This window comes from Carcharhinus amblyrhynchos, chromosome 19, assembly GCF_965287045.1.
Source record: "Carcharhinus amblyrhynchos chromosome 19, sCarAmb.v2.hapA, whole genome shotgun sequence".
In the NCBI taxonomy this organism is placed as follows: domain Eukaryota; kingdom Metazoa; phylum Chordata; class Chondrichthyes; order Carcharhiniformes; family Carcharhinidae; genus Carcharhinus; species Carcharhinus amblyrhynchos.
This window is the reverse complement of record NC_137342.1, coordinates 16905659-16929066: the sequence shown is the minus strand read 5'-3', so window position 1 is coordinate 16929066 and position 23408 is coordinate 16905659. Positions and strand designations below refer to the sequence as shown.

The 23408-nt window shown below is 41.5% G+C and overlaps 1 protein-coding gene across 1 annotated transcript in view; it reads left to right on the top strand.

The window, feature by feature from the left end:
• Positions 1–23408, top strand: part of LOC145355602 (mucin-5AC-like) — a 111502-nt gene that overhangs the window by 5321 nt on the left and 82773 nt on the right. Inside the window, exons 5-17 of the mRNA XM_080207851.1 lie at positions 1085–1240; positions 6926–7172; positions 7262–7317; positions 7410–7504; positions 10720–10874; positions 12701–12839; positions 14784–14888; positions 17307–17495; positions 18688–18927; positions 19009–19165; positions 21666–21791; positions 22093–22234; positions 22794–22825. Of these exons, the coding sequence (XP_080063977.1) occupies positions 1085–1240; positions 6926–7172; positions 7262–7317; positions 7410–7504; positions 10720–10874; positions 12701–12839; positions 14784–14888; positions 17307–17495; positions 18688–18927; positions 19009–19165; positions 21666–21791; positions 22093–22234; positions 22794–22825 (1839 nt within the window). The remainder of the gene's footprint in view (positions 1–1084; positions 1241–6925; positions 7173–7261; positions 7318–7409; positions 7505–10719; positions 10875–12700; positions 12840–14783; positions 14889–17306; positions 17496–18687; positions 18928–19008; positions 19166–21665; positions 21792–22092; positions 22235–22793; positions 22826–23408) is intronic.

The window sequence follows — 23408 nt, the reverse complement described above, 5'->3', positions numbered from 1 at the left end:
CAAATCACTGGCCGGGAATAAGGTTTCTTAGACAAGCGGTGGATGCATATGTAAGATATTTCCTCCCAACTCATTACTCAATGCTGGAAGTCAAAATACTCCCACTCAGGAACTTGCTGTGCCTTTTCTCTTTCCCCCTGTGCTTGCAGCAACTTGGTAAGGTTGCAGTTTACTGTCCAACTTTTGCTCCCGTCCAGCTCTGACTGGTGATCCTGCTCAGTTTCCAATGGTCATAGCCCAGTCCCCATCCTGTTACACTGCCTCTGTTGGTTGCCTCTCATATAGTCTATTTTGTGCCCGTTCCCATTGCTTCCACTCTCTGTTCTGGCTTTCCACCAGACTTATATGAAGGGGGTTAGGAGTTACAAAGGGACAGCTACATATGATATCATAACTCTAAATGACCTTTCAAATCAAAGGTAAATTGGTGGGGGCGAGGTGGTGAGACATTGAGGGAGGGTGGGAAGCGTTGGACAACAAGGGGTTGACGAGAGGTTCAGACATTGTGTGTGGGTGAGGCAGGATGGGAGGGTTGAGGTCAAGGAGATGAGAGTCGGGTTGAGGGTTAGTATCAGGTTGGGAAGGTGCGGGTTGGGTCAGGGCAGTCCAGCCCTCGATCTAACACAGATGGGGATAAGAGTCGAGCTTGCTAGTGGGGAGAGGTCAGAGGATCCCATGAAGGGCCCTCTGGGGTGTCAGTGTGTGTGGTGGGGAGAGGGATTCTGGGTGCGGGGGGGTGTATCGGAGAGCAGAGGGGTCAGTCTCGGTTTTTACAATAATTATGACGGTGATTTAATCTTCTAATTATGTCAGAGTTACGATTGATGAACACAGCTGGAACCATTTGAAGTTAGCAATTTAAATCACATTGTTGGATGCCAGAGGAAGTTAGCACTTTTGTGCAGCTATTGTGTGAATGCCTACTCAGGAAATTCCAATAGGGATACCCCAAATCTAAAGCTGGGAGTCTGGAAGTTAATATTTCTCCATGAGGTGGCATTCTTAATATTGTATAACTTTCAATGCAGTAAGAGCGGATGTGAAGTAACTATTCTCTTGTGATGACATCTCTTTGTTTTCCCAGGTTTATGTGGCACCTTCAATGATGATGCAGATGATGACTTCCTATCTGCACAGGGTATCGTGGAGAGCACACCCATTACTTTTACTAATTCTTGGAAGACTGATGACAGTTGTCCCGATTCAAAAATACCTTCTCCTTGTGTCAGTTCAGAAAACGGTAAGGGTCCATCCTAACATGCATTCTGACTACAAGAGTGATAGATTTATGTTGTAATTTTTGTTTTACTAAGCCTGAGATTCAAGCTTCTCATTACAATGCTGGTGATGAGATGGTTCAGAAAACTGCGCTTTTAACTCCGTCATTGGATCTCCAACCTGGTTCAACCTAAGGGCATTGAAATGTTTTCTCTTTGCTGAGGACAAGGTGCTTTGAATTTTGTGTCACTGAAATGCAGCACAGTGGCACAATGGTTAGCACTGCTGCCTCACAGCGCCAGGGACCCAGGTTTGATTCCAGGCTTGGGTCACTGTCTGTATGGAGTTTGCACGTTCTCCCCATGTCTGTTTGGATTTCCTCCACGTGCTCCAGTTTCCTCCCACCGTCCAAAGATGTGCTGGTTAGGTGGATTGGCTGTGCTAAATTCTCCCTCGGCGTACCCAAGCAGGCACCAGAGTGTGGCGACTAGGGATTTTCACAGTAACTTCATTGCAGTGTTAATGTAAGCCTCACTTGTGACTAATAAATGAACATTTTAACTTTACATCTGCAATATCTCCAAGAAGCAAATTCACAGCTTCAAACTGCTGACAAATCTTTATTAGTGATCAGCACTGTAAGGGATGATTGATTTGAAAAATGGAAATGTTTCCATTGGCCTTCAACATGTGAGGCAATATTTTTAAGTGTATGTGTTTCAATATTGCAGGCATCAAATCTCATCTCAGCTATGGAATTTATAAACACCTAGGCCCTTGTTTCTGCATTTGGGGTATTTGAAAGACCACAGGCAGGCTTGTTCAGTCACGCTGGCCCCAAGACCGGAAAAACTTGCCTGAGGTCCACAGACCTTTAAATGGTCCGTCAAATTTTCCATCCCATCTGCGACGATTCCCGTGGTGGGCAGGAGTGAAAAATGTAGCTCCCCCCTGCTCCGCTTAGCTACCTAATGATCAATTCCACATGCTCATTTAAAACATGTATTCCTTAGCTCAACATAGTGAGTAATTGTACAATTAATCCTGCGTTACTGTCACGTGACAATCTGCGTCCCTTTTCTCCTCTGTAGCTAAAAATCTAAAATGACATGTTCTTCTGTGAGACTGCTCTTTCTATGAACAAAAGATCCAGATTGCTTTAAATATATGAATAAGTTAAAAGATTTTGTTTGTGTTTTCATGTTTGGATTCAACCATTAAAAAAATCATGGAAATTTTATTACAGAAAATTATGCCAAACAACACTGCTCCAGTTTAAAGGATCCTAGAGGTGCTTTCTCTGTTTGCCATTCAACAGTGGATTACATGAAATACTATCGAGTAAGAAGTCCATGTTATTTTGTTTGAAAAAAATGGTTAATTGTTATGGCTAAATGGTAACAGTCATAGTCTGTGGGTTCAAGTCCTGCTCAAGAGACTGGGCTATATAATTCAGGCTGCTACTTCAGCACTGAGGGAGTGTTACATTGTCAGAGGTGCTATACATCATATGAGACCTTAAACAAAGGCCTCAATGGCCCACTCAGGGAGTCAATTTAAAGGAGAATATGTAGCAAGATTCCCTGGCATCTGAGGATTTCCCATTGATATTGATATAGTTGGGACTTGTTGAAGTTGTGCAAGACATTGGTATGGCCACACTTGAAATATTGTGTATGGTTCTGGTCACTCTATTAGAAAGGATATTATTAAGCTAGAAAGAGTACAGAAAAGATTTACTCGGATGCTACCAGGACTTGATGGTTTGAGTTATAAGGACAGCCTTTTTTCTCTGGAGTGTAGGAGGTTTAGGGGTAATTTTATAGAGGTCTATAAAATAATGAGGGGCATAGATAAGGTAGATAGTCAACATCTTTTCCCAAAGGTAGGGGAGTCTAAAACTAGAAGGCGTAGGTTTAAGGTGAGAGGGGAAAGAGATATAAAAGGGCCCAGACAAGAAATATTTTCACACAGGGTGGTGAGTGTCTGGAACGAGCTGCCAGAGGTGGTCGTGAAAGTGGATAAAATTTTGTCTTTTAAAAAGCATTCAGACAATTACAAGGGTAAGATGGCAATAGAGGGATATGGGCCAAATGCCCATATTGGGGTTAGCTTAGTAGTTTAATAAAGGAGCAGCATAGACAAGTTTGGCCTTAGGGTCTGTTCCATGCTGTAACCTCTACGACTCTATATCACTCCACGTTGTCACGAAACCTGTGGGCGGGGGTGCGCTGCTGGCGGGACCGGAGAATCTCGCTAGTGTGATCAGCCAGAGAATTCCAGCCATGGAGTTCCTACTGATCCTGGCCAACAGCAGTTACCAACATCACTAAAACAGATGGCATGAGACTGCTACGTGGAAAGGAGCAGTTTTAATCCATTACGATAGTGACTACACTTCAAAACCACTTGCTGTAACATGCTTTTGACATCCCAAGGTTGTAAAAGGTGCTTTAAAAGTTTTTCAATTCTTTCTTTATAATTTAAAATGATGCACAAAATCTGCACAGTTATGATAATTAATAGAAAATTGATCACTTGGATATGGGGGCAACAGTTGTAATGCCACATTGGATTAGTAATCCAGAGGCTCAGGACAATGCTCTGGGTTCAAATCCCACCATGGCAGATGGTGAAATTTTAATTCAATAGAAATTTGGAATTAGAAGTCTAACAATGACCATGAAACAATTGTCTATTGTCATAAAAATCCAGCTGGTTCACTGATGCCCTTTGGGGATAGAAATCTGCTGTTCTCACCCAGTCAGGCCTACATGTGACTCCAGATCCACAGCAATATGGTCACCTCTGAAATACATTCCTTCGAGGTGGGTTAGGGATGGGCAATAAATGCTGGCCCAGCCAGCAACACCCACATCCTCTGAATGAATTTTTTAAGAAAATGGCCTAGCAAACTAGCAAACCACTGAGTTCAAGGGCAATAAGAGATCAGTAATAAGTGCTGGTCTTTCGAGACATGAAACCTTCCATATAAAGGGAAAGAAGCTTCTTAATCTATCGTGCAGGATGCATGAAGATTTTTCTGTTGCGGATTGATAAAAGAAAAAGATGTGTACAACAAAATAATTCATCTAAAACTTACAAATCTGTATTATTTACTGTATTGTACTCTGAAATCTAGCTTAAAGAAACATGCATTGTGGACATAAATTAATGATAGAATTGTATGATACACTATCTTTTGAATTATGGCTATGATTTTTCAAATATTAATTTACTTATTTAGATGTGTATTGCTGCTACCTGCTCCTGTGAGAACATCAATGACTGCCTGTGCGCTGGATTGGGAGCGTATGTTCACGAGTGTGCTGCCCATGGTGTCATTGTGCCAAACTGGAGAGGAAACATTTGCAGTAAATAATGATTTTGTTTATGTTTTTAGTGAAATAAAATGATAAAATCAGCATAGTGGGGTGAATTTGGGCATGATGGGAATTCGGAGCAGGTGGAATTGCTTTTGTTGTTCATTATATAATACACTTGTAACCAACAGAACTAAATCTCATCTGGAGCTTATAATGAACAATTGATGTGAGACTGATTATCCAGCCACCTAAAAGTTTCATAGCTTTCAATTAAATTATCTTTCTCTTCCAAATTCCAGAGAATTTAGATGCATATTAATCAACCTCTCCACATATGGCAAAGGATTTTAATTGTTGGCTGTACCTACATTCTAACTTTTTGTGACTCATGCACAAGGACTCTCAAATTCTTCTGAATATCAACATTTTTACTCTCTCATTTTCCAAAAAAATTTCCACTAGTCCAGTGGCAAAGTGGATAGTTTCACACTTCCCCACAATGTAACCCATCTGTCACGTTATTGCCCAATCATTTCACTATTTGTATCCTCCTCACAGCCTGCTTTCTGACCTCGCGTTGTAAATTTGGATGCACTAAACTCATGTGTGCATAAATTTAATGTGATTTTTAATGTACGTTGTAAATAGCCAATTCTTAGACATTGATCCTTGCACAGTACGCTAGTTATGCCCCGCCAGAATGGAAATGACAGGTTTGTGCCAATCCTCAATCAACATTAATTTATTAACTCAACCCATGAACCCTAAACTTATGTAACAAGCTTCTGTGTGACATCTTATTGAATGCCTTCTGAACATCCAAATATATTACATTCACTGCCTTCCCTGTTCAACCTTGCTACTTACGCACTCAAAAATAGATTTTTCAAACATGATTCCCTTTTCATAAAGTCATGTCAATTCTGCCTCATTATATTGTGATTTTGAAGTGCCCCATTACCACATCCTTAAAATTAGATTCAGGCACTTTCGCTACTACTAATGTCAGACTAACTGACTTAGAGGGTGAAATTATATGAGATTTTTTCTAAGTGTCCAGCTAGTTTGAAAATGGGAGAGTTTTAGATCCGTTTTTTGGGTGAGTTTTCATGCCCAATCTTACGCACTCTGTCTCTAAAACGATGGGCTAGTCAGTTTCTAGCCAGCGAGGCTGTGGGCAGGGTGTAACTCATCAAATAGCCTGTAGAGGAAGTATTGCACATATGCAGACCTCTGATACTGCACATTTGCATTAACAGTAGCAGGGGTCTTACAGACAGAGAGAGAGCTGTCAGGCCCCTACTACTGCAGGCAGCCTCGAAGAACAACACCCTGCAATTATGGGAGCCTGCGGTCCAAGGTGCATGCACTGTTGTCCAGACCGATCACGTACCTCCTCCCTCTCCCACTGATCGTGGCCCTGACACCCAGACCAATTCCAGCCCAGCTGTCCTTTCCCAGCGGCCACTTGCAGAGTGGCAGCAGACCCTGCCCCCGTTGGCCCCGGTTCCCAGCACTGCCAGGTGGGCATTGCCAAGGTGCCAGGATGGCACTATCTGTCTGACACTGCCCAAGGGGCAGCCCTGCCTTCCACTTGACCTTCCTGGGGTGGCTTTAACGGCCTCTGGTTCCACCGGCGAGGACAACACGGCTGCTCCCTGTTTGTGGGGAGCAGGTGTTTTCCTCGCTGGAAGGAACCTCTCCTGGCGACGCCATAAAGGCAAACGAGCACAGACAATTGAACATCGGGCTCACTAAACACATAGAAATGAACAAACGCACAAATTTAAATAAATTAATCAGCCTCTTGCCCATTTCCTGTGAGAAGCTGACTGTGCTGGAAACCCAGGTATCGTATAATCGCGACAGGCATGAAAACCGGCGCTAGTTGCTTTACGTCTAATTTTATGACATTTCCCACTGCCTAACGGGCATAAAGCACCCGTAAAATTCCACCCATAATGCCCTATTTTCTCCCTCCCTCCCATCATGAAAAATCAGGTTACATTTCTTACTTTTCAATTTACATACTACATTCTAGAATCTAGGGAATTCTGGAAGATCCCAATCCATCCACTATTTCTGTAACCACCTCTATTAAAACTCTAGGATGTGATCCAGAAAGTTGTCAGGCATTACTTTTACTAGTACTTTCTCTTACTTAAAAATTAAATTAACTTCCTCAAACTCTCGTTTTGACCCTTGATTCTCAACAAAGTATGCTCTTTACATCCCTCCGCTGTGAAGGCGGACAAAGAAATGTTGTTTAATGTTTCTACCATTCCCTTATTCCTCATTATAGTATCTGGCTTTAAGTGACCCCAGTTTACTGTCACTAATTTCCTTCTTTGTACTAATGGAAGCCTAATATTTCTATCCAGATAAACCATGCGCCAACACTCAGGTCTTTGAGAATGACATGAGGGTCTGTAACCGCACCTGTCAATCGCTATCCAAATATGATTACACCTGCAGAGTTAAGGATATCCCAGTTTTTGGCTGTGGATGCCCTGAGGGGAAGTACATGGACAACGCTGGACTTTGTATTGATAAATCAGATTGCTCCTGTTACTTTGGTGAACTGGTTATCAAAAAAGGGCAGAGCATTAGTCAGAACGGTAGGATCTGGTAAGCATATTTGATCATATTCTGCCAACATTGAGTAAATAATTAACTAAATACGTGTTCAAATTATACCTCTGTTTTTCCTCATTCAGCACTTGTGAAAATGGGCAACTTTCCTGTCCCGTAATTCCTACCACCACCCGTCCAGGTGAGCTGTTGCATCTATTTCAGTAGTTGAGAATTGACATGGGTGTTTAATCAAAATTTGTTTTTAACAAACATTGGGATTTTCTTTCTTAGGATGTACAAATGGGAAAGTTTATAATGATTGTACCAATCTGATCTTAAATAAAAAGAACATTGCAAAGACATGCAGAAGTCAAAATTTGTCAAACGTAAGTGATACTTTCCCATTCATTGATTTGTCATTTTGCGGGTTTTAATTTACACCGAAGGGAAGTGAATAATGACTGAATGGTTTGTTTAAGAAGGGATTTTGGATGGACATCGATATAAAAATGTTGATGCAACTAAGAACCTAGCTGACTGAAGCCTAGTATCTGAGGACACCTCAGGAAATAGTCTCACGTTGCATTTCAGCTGGTGTGAAACTAATCGTAGAAGGTTCACTGTACTGCCATGGAGGCATCTTAAACTTGATATGTAATATCTGTGGGGAGCTGGCTGTCATATCAATGCTCTCCTAAAGGTCAGACGGCACAATTTTCCTGTGTCTGGACAAAGTGCGACTGGTCTCTGATTTGACTTGATTTATTATTGTCAATGTATTAACATGATGTGGATATTATTGTCAATGTATTAACATGATGTTGGACTGGGGTAAACACAGTAAAAAGTCTGACAAAACCAGGTTTAAGTCCAACTGATTTATTTGATAGTAAACTCACTAGCTTTCGGGGTTAGTCCCTTCGTCAGGTGAATGGAGAGTTCTGGCCTCAGACAGAGCATATAAAGCACAGACAGTTTACAGATTACTGATTAGAATGTGAATCTTTACACCTAACCTGCTGTTCAAGTCTTAAAGTGGCCGACGATGTAAGTGGAAGGAGCACTGATCACAGGTTAAAGAGATGTGTATTGTCTCCAGACAGTACAGTAAGTGAGGTTTTGCAAACCCAGGCAAATCATGGGGATTACAGATAGTGCGACATGAACCCAAGGTCCTTGTTGAGACCGTCCTCATGTGTGCGGAACTTGGCTATCAGTCTCTGCTAAGCGACTCTGTGCTGTCGTGTGTCGTGAAGGCCGCCTTGGAGAATGCTTACCCGAAGGTCAGAGGCTGAATGCCCGTGACCACTGAAATGTTCATCTCTTTAACCTGTGATCAGTGCTCCTTCCACTCACATTGTCGGCCACTTTAAGACTTGAACAGCAGGTTAGGTATAAAGATTTGCATTCTAATCAGTAATCTGTAAACTGTCTGTGCTTTATATGCTCTGTCTGAGGCCAGAACTCTCCATTCACCTGACGAAGGGACTAACCCCGAAGGCTAGTGAGTGTACTATCAAATAAATCGGTTGGACTTAAACCTGGTGTTGTCAGACTTTTTACAATGCATTAACATACAGTGAAAGGTATTGTTTCTTGCGCGCTATACAGACAAAGCATATTGTTCATAGAGAAGGAAACGAGAGAGTGCCGAATGTAGCATTGCAATCCTAGCTAGGGTATGGGGAAAGGTCAACTTAATGCAAGGTAAGTCCATTCAGTAGTCTGATAGCAGCAGGGAAGAAGCTGTTCTTGAGTCGGTTGGTAAGTGTTCAGGCTTTTGTATCGTTTTCCCAATGGAGAAAGGTAGAAGGGAGAATGTCTGGGGTGTGTGGGATCCTTAATTTTGCTGGCTGCTTTTCTGAGGCAGCGGGAAGTGTAGACAGAGTCACTGGACTGGAGACTGGTTTACGTGATAGGTTGGCTACATACATGACCTTTTATAGTTCCTTGCGGTCTTGGGCAGAGCAGGAGCCATGCCAAGCTGCGATACAACCGGAAAAAATGTTTTCTATGGTGCATCTGTAAATGTTGGTGAGAATTGTAGCTGACATGCCAAATTTCCGTGATCTTCTGAGAAAGTAGAGGTGTTAGTGGGCTTTCTTAACTGTAATGTCAGCATGGGGGAGCCAGGACAGGTTATTGGTGGTCTGGACACCTAAAAACTTGAAGCTTTTGACCCTTCCTACTTCATCCCCACTAATGTAGACAGGGCATGTTCTCCTTTACACTTCCTGAAGTCGATGACAATCTCCTTCATTTTGTTGACATTGAAGAGAGATTATTGTTGCCGCACCAGTTCACCAGGTTCTCTATCTCATTCCTGTACTCTGTCTCGTCATTGTTTAAGATCTGATCCATTACGGTGGTGTCATCAGCAAACTTGAAAATCTAATTGGAGGGGAATTTGGTCACACAGTCATAGGTGTGTCAGGAGTATAGTAGGGGGCTGAGAACACAACCTTCTGGGGCACCAGTGTTGAGGATGATCATGGAGGAGGTGTTGTTGCCTATCCTTACTGATTGTGGTCTGTTGGTTAGGAAGTTCAGGATCCAGTCACAGAGGGAGGTGCCGAGGCCCAGGCCACGGAGTTTGAAGATGAGTTTCATGGAAATAATGGTGTTGAAGGCTGAGCTGTAGTCAATAAATAGGAGTCTAACAAAGGTTATCAAGGTGTTCCAGGGTTGAGTGCAGGGGCAGGGAGATGGCGTCTGCAGTGGACCTGTTACGGTGACAGGCAAACTGTAGTGGATCCACGTAGCCTGGGAAGCTGGAATTGATTTGTGCCATGACTAGCTTTTGGAAGCACTTCATAATGATGGATGTCAGGGCCACCGGCCAATAGTCATTAAGGCATGCTGCTTGGTTTTTCTTAGATACCAGGATGATGGTCGTCTTCTTAAAGCAGATAGGGACCTCAGATTGTTGTAAAGAAAGGTTGAATATGTCTGTGAATACCCGCTGCCAGCTGATCCATGCAGGATCTGAGTGCTCTTCCAGATACCCCATCTGGGCTATTTGCTTTCCATGGGTTGACCTTTGAGAAAGCTGCTCAGACGTCTGCAATGGTGACCCCAGATACAGATTCATCCAGGGTCATGCAATGTGCCCTACAGTACATCATAAGTGTACAAATCCCATAAGACAATAAGACATAGGAGCAGAATTAGACTACTCAGCCCATCAAATCTGCTCCGCCATTCAATCATGGCTGATATGTTTGTCAAACCCATTCTCCTGTCTTTTCTCTGTAACCTTTGATCCCTTTACCAATCAAGAACCTATATATCTCTGTCTTAAATACACACAGTGACTTGGTCTCCACAGCCTTCTGTGGCAATGAATTCCACAGATTCACTAACCATTCTTAATTTTTGCCTTTACCTCTAAATTTAAACAGGCACAGTCAAACAGAATTAATTTCAATGCAGAACATAGATGATGTCATTTTCATCTTGTTGAGTGTTGTATAATATTTGATTTAGGAGGAATTGTGTAAAATAAATAATTACAATGCAATGCAAATCCGTATTGTTTGTTTCTCAATGGATTTAACACACTGAATTGGGAAAAACAAGTGATTTGTGTTTTCTTTGCTAGAAGTTGGATAGCCGCTGTGTCCCTGGTTGTGTCTGTGCTGGTAATCTTGTGGAAGATGACAGTGGAAGATGTATTCCTCCTGAGCAATGCCCTTGTTTGTATGGAGGAGAGAGTCATGCTGCAGGAAAAACAATCCAAAAGGACTGCAATAAATGGTGAGATTAAATAATTTAAAAGAACATTTATACCACTCTTCTAGAATATTGGAATGTTGTAGAGGGGAGGTGGTGGTATTGTCATTGGATTGGTAATCCAGAGACCCAGAGAGATTCTCAGGGGACCCAGGTTCAAATCCCGCCATTGCAAATGGTGAAATTTAATTCATTGAAACAATAATCTGAAATTAAAAGTCTAACAATGACCATGAAACTACTGTTGTAAAAACCCATTGGGTTCACAAATGCCCTTTAGGGAAGGAAAATCTGGTGCTCTTACCTGCCTACATGTCACTCCAGATCCCTTTGAAATGGCTTGGGATGCCATTCAGTTGAAGGGTAATTAGGGATAGGGAGTAAATGCTGGCCCAGCCAATGACACATGAAATAATAACAATCTGTTATCTTGAGGAATACCCACATTCCTATATTAAGTTCAGTCTGCTGAAATGCGAATGTCAACAATTTAAATAGACTTGATTGTGGATTGCCAGTCTAATGACATCTCTGATATCAATGACTGGTTAATACAACTTGAAAAGACAAGGGAAGCTGAAATGTAACTACAGAAAATGATCTTGGACATGGAGAAAATAAGACAATGTAGGATATCAATTGCTGTTAAAATTTAACTTCACATTGCAATGAAGTTATTGTGAAAATCCTCTAGTCGCCACACTCCGGCGACTGCTCGGGTACACTGAAGGAGAATTTATCGTGGAAACTGGAGCACCCCGAGGAAACCCACATAGATACTGGGAGAATTTGCAAGCTCCACACAGACAGTGACCCAAGCTGGGAATCGAACCTGGGTCACTGAGGCAGCAATGCCAGCCACTGTGCCACCGTGCTGCTGAGTGTTTACTTTCAGACTTTGCATCATTCTCTTTAGCTGTGGACGTATCAGTTCCCTGTACCATCTTATACAATGCATGGGAGTTACTGTCCCATTATTGGTAGAAAGCTACATTAAGTTGTAATGTATTGGTCCTAGTTTAGTCTGTGTTGGTGTCGCATGCTGTTACATGACCTCTTGTTCCCACAATGGTGCCATTGTCCATAGTTTCTATCTTTGTTCCTAACCATGCCCTACGAGACTTAAACATTGTGCAACGTTGCTCAGGAATGCTTTTGTTCTATTTTGGGATCCATGTGGCTTTACAGCTTTCAATACATAAATTAATTCCTTTCTTAAAACAGCAGCCTAAGGATTTACATGCAAATTTGTTCCTGTTTCTGATATTAATATTGCATAGAGTAATTCGCTTTGACAATCAAGTCCTTAGCCATTTAGCCATAAACTGAAAAAGAATCAAACTTCCTCTTTGTTTTGTCATTTCTGTCACCATTTGACCAATGCAGTCCTGGAAAAAAGAAGAAAAGCTTAAAAAAATTATACATTGTGTATACACTGGATCACATGATTCCAAATAATAGGATTTTCAAAGCAATGGAAGAAATCTGGAACTTTGAGAGGGAGCTATCATCAACTAATGGATGGGTTCACTCCTTCAATAGCCAAGACCAAAACAGCAGTACTCTTAAAGTATTTTTCTTGCATCCTATTTTATGTCACAGTTGCAGTCTGAGCAGCATCTTTTATCAGGGAGCTATTGAATATGAAAATTTAATTTTCAAGCAAAGTCTAAAATGGTGTTGCTCACAAGTATCATGGCCTTCCCCTCACTTTGTAACAACCACTTGTACTTACACAGCATCATTAACATCGTGAAATGCTTCATGGTCAAGTTATCTGACAAAATGTGCCCTCTGTATCCACATCTGAATGGCATTATGGAAACAGCATTTTTTTTGGTATATTGCAGCATTTGCAAAGCAGGAAGATGGCATTGTACGAGTAAGCGATGTCCAAAGACTTGCCAGGTTCATGGAGATGGTCAATATGTAACCTTCGATGGGAAGAGATACATGTTTGATGGCAACTGTGAATATGTTTTAGCTGAGGTAACAGAACAAGAATAAATGATGATCAAAGTTGCTGACCTTGTAGTTAACTGTATCCGTTCAGGGTGTATTTACATATTTTAAACTATATTGATGTAGGTTTCATACAGGATTTGCAGACTCCCATATCTTGCAAACAGTAAGATATTGTAGGCGCACACAGATACTCGTATGTTTCAAATCCTAGTGGCGACAGATTTATTACTTTTTTCCCACCCTTCAGTATTGCAGAACATTTTCCCTCTTCCCCTTTTTGCGTTTGGGGCATAGGAGAAGACACAAATATGTGTATAATATGGAACCAAAAAGAAAGTGTACAAGATATTGCATTTGTTTGTGCCAGCTCTTTGCCAGAACAATTAATAATAAATACCGGTAATGTGCTTTGGATTGGATTGAATTTGGATTGTGATAAAAGGGCTCTTGATGTGTGTTTAGCTCCTCTATATTTTCTCCCCAAAACATTAATCCCATCTTCTGCCCTTCCCTTTTCCTTCATTATCATCCATTTCACCTTCCTACTATTGTCATTCATTTAATTACTCTCATTTTGCCATTGATTTTCCTTTACGTCTCCTCTTCATTTTCTACTGTTTACTTTCCTCTCATTGTAGTCCACTGCTCACTCTTTCCATCCAGTCCATCCTCTCCTCCCCATTCACTTCCTCTTCCTATCCCCTTCGGCAGGTGATCTGCTCATCTCACATTGCATCCTTACCCCCCGCTCCCTCCAGTCTTCTTCCCTTACCTTGCCACACATTCCTTCTTACTTGTTTTACCCTGACCAATTCTATATCGGCAGCGGGTCTCATTCCTCTTCTTTCTCTAATTCCAGTGACTTGCTATCTGTTTCGATGGTGGATAAGAATTTCCATTTCCATAAGAGCTGGGAATCCAGGCCGTTAGGGCTGGTTGCATCACAAAGAGGAGGAGGAACACATACACACTACAGACGTCAATAAGGCCACTCCTCCTCCTCCTCTTCAATAAATATAATCCTGGGAAACCATCACCTCATCTCAAAACTTATCTGTCTCAAGCTGTGTCAAGTAACAGTGTCAGGAAAAAGTACCTTTATCAGTCTTCCGCTCCCATTCCAATGATGTGATCAGTTTCAACAGCCCCCAGTGTGTGAAACATCAACAAATTTTGGTCACCCTGTTATTGGAAATACATTAATAAACTGGGAAGAGTGCAACATAGATTCACGAGGATGTTGTCAGAATAGTGGGCCTGAGTTACAGGGAGAGGTTGGCTAGGACTTTATTCCGTGGAACGTAAGAGAATGAGATGTATAAAATGAGGGGCTTATTTAGGATGAATGCACATAGGGCAGAATTGTACAGCCTCACTCACCCCAAAACTATAAACTCCTGCCCAAGCTCATAGAAATCATAGAAACCCAACAGCGCAGAAGGAGGCCATTCAGCCCATCGAATCTGCAACGGACCTTACCATGGTCCACCCCTCGCCTGCTCTGATTCCTGTGATGGGCGGGGTGGCAAAATTCTGGCCATAGTCCCTTTCCCAGGGAAGGGGAATTGAAAACTAGAGGACTAGAGGTTTAAGGTCAGATTTAAAAGGAACCTGAGGGGCAATTTCTTCACACAGAAGGCAGTGTGTATATGAAATGAGAATCGGTTGAGGCCGGTGCAACAGGAACATTGAAAATGCATTTGGATAAGTACATGGATTGAGGGATATGGGCCAAATGCAGGCAGTTGGGACTAGCTGGGAGTGCACCATGGTCAGCAGGGATCAGTTGGGCCGAAGGGCCTGTTTCCATGCTGTATTGCTCTATGATTCTAAGCTGACACACAATTGAAAAAAGTGATTGTTAACATTTAAAGCTGAAGGTTTGCTTCCATGGTGCTTGATCGAGGTATAAAAACATTTTATTGCTGTATAATTTCTTACGTTTTAACTTTTCATTTTTCTCTTTAGGATTATTGCAGTGAAGAAAAGGGGACATTCCAAATATTAACAGAAAGTGTTCCATGTTGTGAAAATGGCGTGACATGCTCCAGAAATATCAAAATTTTACTTGCGGTCTGTATTTTTAAAATTATTGATTTTGAACCATTGTCATACTTTCCTCTACTTCACCCGCCCACATGTACGGTGTGGGTACAGGACATACTTTTAGGTGCATAGAGTATAAAGCTTTCTAGTTGATTTGTAGAGAAACTGAAGAACAGTGAGCACATGGTCCACATTGACTCAATATTATTGCTGCAAAATATCTTCATCATTGAAAATTAGGAACAATTCCATTTATCTTCAAAGCACACAAAGAGGAGATATTCTTGACACTGCCCCCAGGCTCACTGCCCACCACCACCCTTCTTGCATCCACCCTGTCAAGCCTTGTCAGAATTTTATGTTTCACTGAGATTGCCATTCATTCTTCTAAATTCTATAGAATGTAGGCTCGTTGTCCTCAATTTCTCCTCATTGGACTATCCCAGTAGTCCGTCTTCTCTGTACTCCCACAATGGCCAGTATATTCCTGCCACTTTGGCAGGAATAATGGTAGGAAGGATTATTACTTACGGGGCGAAAAACTGCAGCAGGCGACGGTGCAGAGGGACCTCGGGGTCCTTGTGCATGAGTCGCAAAAACCCAGCCTGCAGGTGCAGCAGGTGGTCAGGAAGGCGAATGGGATGCTGGCCTTCATAGCGAGGGGGATTGAATATAAAAGTAGGGAGGTCTTGCTGCAGCTGTATAGGGCATTGGTGAGGCCGCAGCTGGAGTACTGTGTGCAGTTTTGGTCGCCGTACTTACGCAAGGATATTTTGGCCTTGGAGGGAGTGCAGAGGAGGTTTACTAGGCTGATACTGGAGTTGAGGGGGTTGAGCTATGAGGAGAGGCTGAATAAACTAGGCTTGTACTCGTTTGAGTTTAGAAGAATGAGGGGAGATCTCATTGAGACGTGTAAGATGATGAATGGGATGGATAGGATAGAGGTGGAGAGACTCTTCCTGCTCAGAAAGGACAGTAGGACTAGGGGGCACAGCCTCAAGATAAAGTGGGGGACGGTTTAGAACGGAGTTGAGGAGGAACTTCTTCACTCAAAGGGTGGTGAATCTCTGGAATTCTCTGCCCATTGAGGTGGTGGAGGCTGCCTCGCTAAATATGTTTAAGACGTGGGTTGATGGGTTTTTGATAAGCGAGGGGATTAAGGGTTATCGGGAGAGGGCGGGAATGTGGAACTGAGACACGACAGATCAGCCATGATCTTATTGAATGGCGGGGCAGGCTCGAAGGGCTGGATGGCCTACTCCTGCTCCTATTTCTTATGTTCTTATGTTCTTATATCCTTGCTTAAGTATGGAAACCAAAACTGTGTGCAACACTCCTGGTACGGTCTCACCAAGGCCCTGTACAATTGGAAGACACCTTTACCTCTGCACTTGAATCCACTTGCAATAAAGGCCAACAATCCATTTACCTTCTTAATTGCTTGATGCACCTGCACACTAATTTTCAGTGACTGACGAACAATTATACCCAGCCCCTCTAGACATCAATATTTCAAAATCTCTTCAACATTTAAAAAATACTTTGCATTTCTGTTTGTCCGACCAAAGTGGATAATTTCATGACTTTTCACATTAAATTGCACCTACCATGTTCTTTCCTACCCACTTCCCCATGTCTAAATTCCCTTGAAGCACCTTTGCATCATCCTCACAGTTCACATTTCCAATTAGTCATCGGCAAACCTGGAAATATTACATCAGGTGCCCAATTCCAAATCATTGATAAAGAATAGCTGGGGCCTAAGTACTGATCCTTGTACATCCCCACTAGTTGGAGCTTGCCAACCTGAGAATGACCTGTCGATTTCTATTCCTGGTTTTTTGTCCGTTAACCACTTCTCAATCCATGTCACTATATTACCACCCCTCCCCAACAATTCCATTTGATCTAACTGTGTTTATCAACCTTTTGTGTAGGATCTTATCAAAATCCTTCTGAAAATCCAAATACATCACATCCACTGGCTCTCCCATATCCACTCTGCTATTTAGATCCCCAGTAATTGTGCTTGCAGGGGTATAAGGACAGTTCTCCCTGCCTGGCCATCTATGTTTATCTATTGTCAACTTCTTGCATGCTCTAAACTTTGAAAATTGGTAAAAGCTGTACTTTCCTGAAATCTAATTAATTTAATCTCAACACATTTTTAAAAATAACGGTGTAGAGATGAAAAACAACAATGAAGCCAACAAAAGAAGAAATGGTAGGGAAATAGTTGAAAATACACAGAGAGATGACAGAATGAATTAGACACTGAGATGGAGAGAAATAAATCTTGCAGGGAAGGACAGTTTTTATATCTGTATCAATAAACATAATCATAGCAGATTCATTAGTATTATATGTTTTAAATGCCTGTTTGCAATGCCCAGCTGAAAACACGCTACAAGCATGATTAGAATGCATGCAATCTTTTAATTTTAGGGTAAGGAATTCATTCTAAAGGATGGCAAAGTGGTTCGAACTGATAAATCTGGTCAAGTTCAGTGCGCAGATAATTCCTATTCACTTCACACTGTTGGACTCTATCTAATCCTCACATTTTCCAATGGGATCACTGTGATATGGGACAAACGCACACGAGTTTCAATCACACTGGATCCAAAGTGGAAGGTAAGTGTGATGTGAAGAACAGATATTGATGTTGGTGTTAACTCACTGATGTAGGTAACAATAGTAAGAATGAACTAACCATATTTAATAAATAAACATATTTATTAATGGAGAAATAAGCATATGTCGTATTCCACATTATTATGTAGAATAGTAAAGAGGTTAATACCTTTGCTAAAGTGATAGAAATAAGTGTTTCATTAGAAAGCTGTTAAGCTTCCATTCTTAACATAAAGGTGAAAATTTGCGACGTGTAAGTGCGGGTAAAATGAAACAACTTACTTTCATTTTATATTGCTGCATTGTGTAATATATTGAAAATAGCTGCTAGAAGTTGCCAACATCCTGGGGGTTACCATTGACTAAAAACTTAATTGGACTAGCCACATAAATACTGTGGCTACAAGCAAGAACTAGTGCCCCACTGCTGGCCTCCCTATTGTCCCCATCCCTCCCCCACCAATTACTGTAAGAGTATGCAATGATGTCGTTCCCCAAGGCCCCACTCCTTTGGCATTGTCTACTGCCTATTGGGCACTGCCGATGTGCCAGGCTGGTAGTGGCAGGCTGCCTATTGGGCAGTGCCAGGGTATCAGAATGGCACTACCAAGAAGCACCCCTCTGCCCCTGATCTCAGGGGGGTAGGGGGGGCTCAATGGCCTCTGCACCCACCAGTCAGGCCATAATGCATGGTCCCCGTTGATGGGGACCAGCTTTAATCCCCGCTGGTGGGAGCCTCCCCGGCAGGTTCAGAAACATTTAGCAAGTCTGGTGATATCATCCTGGACTCACTAATGAGATTCGAATTTATATTTCAATGTTGTAATCGGCCTCATGTTGTTGCCTGGTGTGAGGCAGATTACATCATAAAAAACAGCCTGGAAAAGTCCATTTCAGCTCTCCTGCTTACATTTCCCAGCCCGCTGTGGTAATTGAACAGTGCAGCAGGACTGGAAAACTGAGCCCGCGATGCTGAAATTCTCCAGAGATTCTGCAGGTCTCTTCCTCTGAGAATGTCATATTGGATTTAGAGTTACAGAAGGGAATCCAATCTCCATCGTTCTCGATGGTGGGGGTTGTGGGTTTATCAGAATAATCTCCTGACGGTTACAGTCAAATGAGTAGAATTTCCGCGTGTAATTTCAAACCCAAGATTGTTTAATAATCCCTGGCTCTACATTTTGTATTGTAGAGAAAGGTATGTGGCCTGTGTGGAAATTTTAATGATGATGTTGCGGATGATCTAACAACAAAGGGGAACTCTTTGGTGACTAACCCTGTAAAGTTTGGAAGCAGCTGGAAATCATCGCCGTCTTGTTCTGATACACTGAATCAAACGTTCCCTTGTGACAGAAACCCATACTGTTTATCGTGGGCACAAAGAAAGTGTGGCATCATCAAGGACAAGGCATTTCTAAAATGCCATAAAAAGGTGAGATAGCCTTTAGTTATCAACGTAAATCATTCTGCTCATAATGTCCAAATTCTAACCTTGTGGTGATATTTTTACTAGGTTGATCCTACGCCATTCTATGAGGCCTGTATCCAAGAAGCTTGTGCCTGTGACTTGGAAGGGAAATATCTGGGTTTCTGCACGGCTGTTGCAGTGTATGCAGAAGCTTGCAACAAAGCTGGCGTTTGTGTTGACTGGAGAACCCCAGAGTTATGTCGTAAGTATTAAGAATAACTTTAATAACTGATAACTAATTACGAATCAGTCTAAGTAAATGAACAGGTAATTGTAGTTATGCAATGCCCATTACGTATTATGTTCCAGAATATTCCTGAAGATTTATAATAATATGTAGAGTCATGAAGGAATTTTGTTTTCTGCTGTATTTCATTTGACATTAATCTGTCACACACTCCATCCTGCTTAAGGAGAGCATGCTTCAAATACTAGATCTGCTCTGGATATTCTCTCAAGTTCTGGATCTGTAATTTATCTTCACTGTTCAATATCTATAGATGCAGTCATGTTACCCAGCATTGTAACACTGAAACCTCCTTGTTAAATTATTAGATGCTGTAGTCTTTGAAAAGTGGAATGACACACATTGTGCTGAGATGATGCCATGAGATGGTGTCAACTTTCCTTTCTCTCCTCCTCCAGCTTCCTGTCATTGCTTGATGCTCAGATTGCCTCCCCACCACCACCCCTCCCGATACCCCAGTGAATCATAGAATTCCCACAGTACAGAAGGAGGCTATTTGGCCCATTGATCCCCAGGCCCCATCTCCATAACTCCAGGCATTTACTCCGCTAGTTCCTCCTGACACTAAAGAGGAATTTGGCATGATCAATCAACCCAACCTGCACATCTTTACAGTGTGGGAGGAAATCAGAGCACATGAAGGAAACCCATGCAGATACGGGGAGAATGTACAATCTCCCCACAGAGAGTGACCCAAAGCTGGAGTTGAACCTGGGTTCCTGGTGCTGTGAGGCAGCAGTACTAAACACTAAGCCACCATGCCTTTCCTCATTCTTCATTGATAAACTCCCCTGGATAAGAACTCTTTGAGTTGTCAACATTGACATGAGCAATGGCTCTATTTTCTTTAAAGAGTTTTTTTAACTAACATAATGAAGCCAGACCATTAAATCCTTCTCAACACGATCCTATCACTTCTATCCCACTGTTCCCATTCCCTATGATTCTGTCATCCAATATTTTCCCATCCAGTGATGTCTCTCATAGAATCATAGAATCTACAGTGCAGGAAGAGGCCACTTGGCCCATCGAGTCTGCACTAACAACAATCCCACCCAGGTCCTGTCCTATCCCCATAAGCCTACATATCTCTCCAATATACCTAAGTTCCACTGTTAGTATCCCAGTGCCCCTACCCTAAGACTGCCCATCACCATTTCCAAATTAGCAACACACCACTCAAACCCTGGAACCTTCCTTCCCATGAAACCCACACACATCCCTTTCGTCCCAAACCTCAACTTTCGTTCTCCCATAAATGTACACATCAATAACCTGTCTTTCTTTACCATCATCCTGTAGACCTTCATTTTTATTTTAAAAGACAAGAAATAAAGTAATGTAGAACCATTTAATAATTAAGGCAACTTAATGAAAATGTAAATATAACGACTAATTCAAACAGCAACATACTGCTAACTGCCAAACAAAACACATGTTAAGTTATTCTCAGTAACTGAGAGTATAATGTATACCAGATAACATAAACATTGGCCTGAATTTTGTGCTCAGTGGAAAATGAATGGAGCTAGTTGTTTTCTAAAATGTTCTTGCAATATTAAATTATTTTAGAATCCACAGATTTTTCATCAGTTTAGAGACTGCAATTTTGTTTCTATGTTCATTCGTAGAACATGGATGTCGTTGACTGGCCAGTATTTAGTGCCCATCCCTAGTTATCCTTGAGAAGGCGGGTGAACTGCCTTCTTAAAATGCTGCAATCTGCATGCTGTGGGTTGACTTATGATTGCGACCATTGGAGAAGCATTTTAGTGCAGCGCTCTCTACAGTGTATAAGGGGCCTTTAAATACACAACTGTATGAGATGTTAATCAATTAGAATGAAGAAGCCTCGCCGAGACATGCAGAATCTGAACCAGAAACTGCAAGTTACGATATTTAATCCAAAGTCAAATCATACACAGTAGGCAAAACAGAAAGAGAGATAAAAGTTACGGAAAGAAAAAGTTAAAACGTTTAAAAATAAATCACCAACAATAATTGATTTTGGATAGAATGAGACTCCACCTTTTCAACATTGGAGAGATTTCTTTGGCAGTATTAAAAAACTTGTTTGCATTGAAATGGCTAATCCCTATTTTTCCGCTGTGTTTAGCGGATAACTAATGGGTGAATGTCACAACTTCTTGTCCTTTGTGTACTTGCCACTCAGCAACATGCTGTCAGAGCAAAGTTTCTGAAGCAGTAGGGCAACTCCTAATTTCCACTTCTGTTGCCTCTGTGTGTATGCTGGAAGCTGCTAACCAATACAATAGTAATGCCTGATAGCCTCCCCATTGTCCTTATTGCAAAATTCAGGCCACTTCTGCCTTCAACTTGGCATTCACAACACGAAAAGGAATACACAAATTCTGTACAATAAATGGCATGGATTGATAAGGCTGAAATAAATCAATGATGGTTATGGGTAACTATTTTTCATTTTGCGTTGCAGCTGTATATTGTGATTATTATAACTCCCCTGGGGAATGCAGTTGGCATTATCGGCCATGTGGTACATTCACAACAAAAACATGTTCGGACCATTACGTTGGAAAGAAGTACTCTGCGATACTTGAAGGTTTAATTTTGATTTTGTTTTCTTTTCTGATAGTTTTGTGCACACCAAAATTGACTTGTAAATGATGATCATGCCACAGTCTGCAACAGTTTTATAAATCTGGAATATTTGATGATTTATATGACAGAATTGCGTCTTTAAAAAAAGAGCTTAATGGCTCATGGGAGTTGAGGTATTTAAGGGGTTGTCATTTTTAATATCTAGACATAGAAAGATTTAAGACCAAATAAGATAAAACGTCATCATGAAATATTCTAACAAGTTCTGATGCACTCATGTTATCACTTTCTATTAAATGTAGGTTGTTATGCAAAATGTCCAGAGAATGCTCCATACCTGGATGAAAACAAATTGAAATGTGTGAACATATCTGAATGTACTTGTTATTATAATGGGAAAATCCTGCAACCAGGCGCAACAACAAGGAATGACTGTGAAGAATGGTATCTATGGAAATACATTCAATTTTTAGTTGTTATTAGCAATGAATGAAAACCTTTGATCTCATGAATTTATTTATTCTATTAAAACAATCATCTAAAATGTTTGAAGGGAATGTTTATTTCTAAGTACAATTAGACAATGTTACTGTAAATAATTACCCTGTACTGGAGATCAATTCAACTCTTAGAAGAGGTGACTGACTCTTTAGGAGATCATTGCAATTGGGGGTGAGGCACCTTACTGTGTAGAACGGGAGTCTCATTTCTCTGTGAAAAGCTGCCAGTGTCAGGACGTGGAGGAAGGTCACTTGGGGTTTGAAATACCAGCATGGCTTGGGTATACATTTTTCTTTTGAAGGTTTGACACATTCGTGTTTTGACTTGTCCATTTGATGTAGCAGATTCAAAGTCTGTTTTTAAGGTAACAACCATGGACAAAAATGTAAGAAAATATCTGCTGAAGAAATATTCCTAGTGGTAATCAAGAGGTGCAAAAGCAAGAACTTAATTAATCCACTTGTCTCAAATGTTCTTAATCTGCTTTCTGATTTTTTTCTAGTAAATGCATGAATGGGATCGTCACATGTATAGGTCAGTAAATCATGAAATATTTAATGTATAATGAAATGAATAGATGTTATTTGTATTTGTTACATTCCCACACAATGGTGCCATTAATGGTGTTTGGTAGTATTTCTAGGATTATTGGCCTGGAAGACCTGCAGGCTAATGCAGGACCTCTGATGCTCGGCTTATTAAAGGGTTTCAGAGTCAGGTTAATACTCTGCATGTCGGGGACAGAGGGAGGGGAAATTGTAGTGGCCATTTTCTGTACCATCCTTATGGGGCACCCTGTCCATTTGAATTATCATGCAGCCTAACCGGTGATACTTAAAAAGGGGTCGCTCAAGGTTTCCAACAACAGAAAGTGTATTAGTAATTTAAATTGATCTATCTATGGGAATGGGAGGGAACAGGAGTGCTCAACCCAACTCCATCCACATTGTTTTGGACCAATAACAACCCACAGTGGTGCATGGTTTGCACTGCTGCCTCACAGTGCCAGGGATCCGGGTCCAATTCCAGCCTTGGGTTCACTGTCTGTGTGGAGTTTGCTTGTTCTCTTTGTGCCTGTGTTGGTTTCTTCCCGGTGCTCCGGTTTCCTCCCACTCCC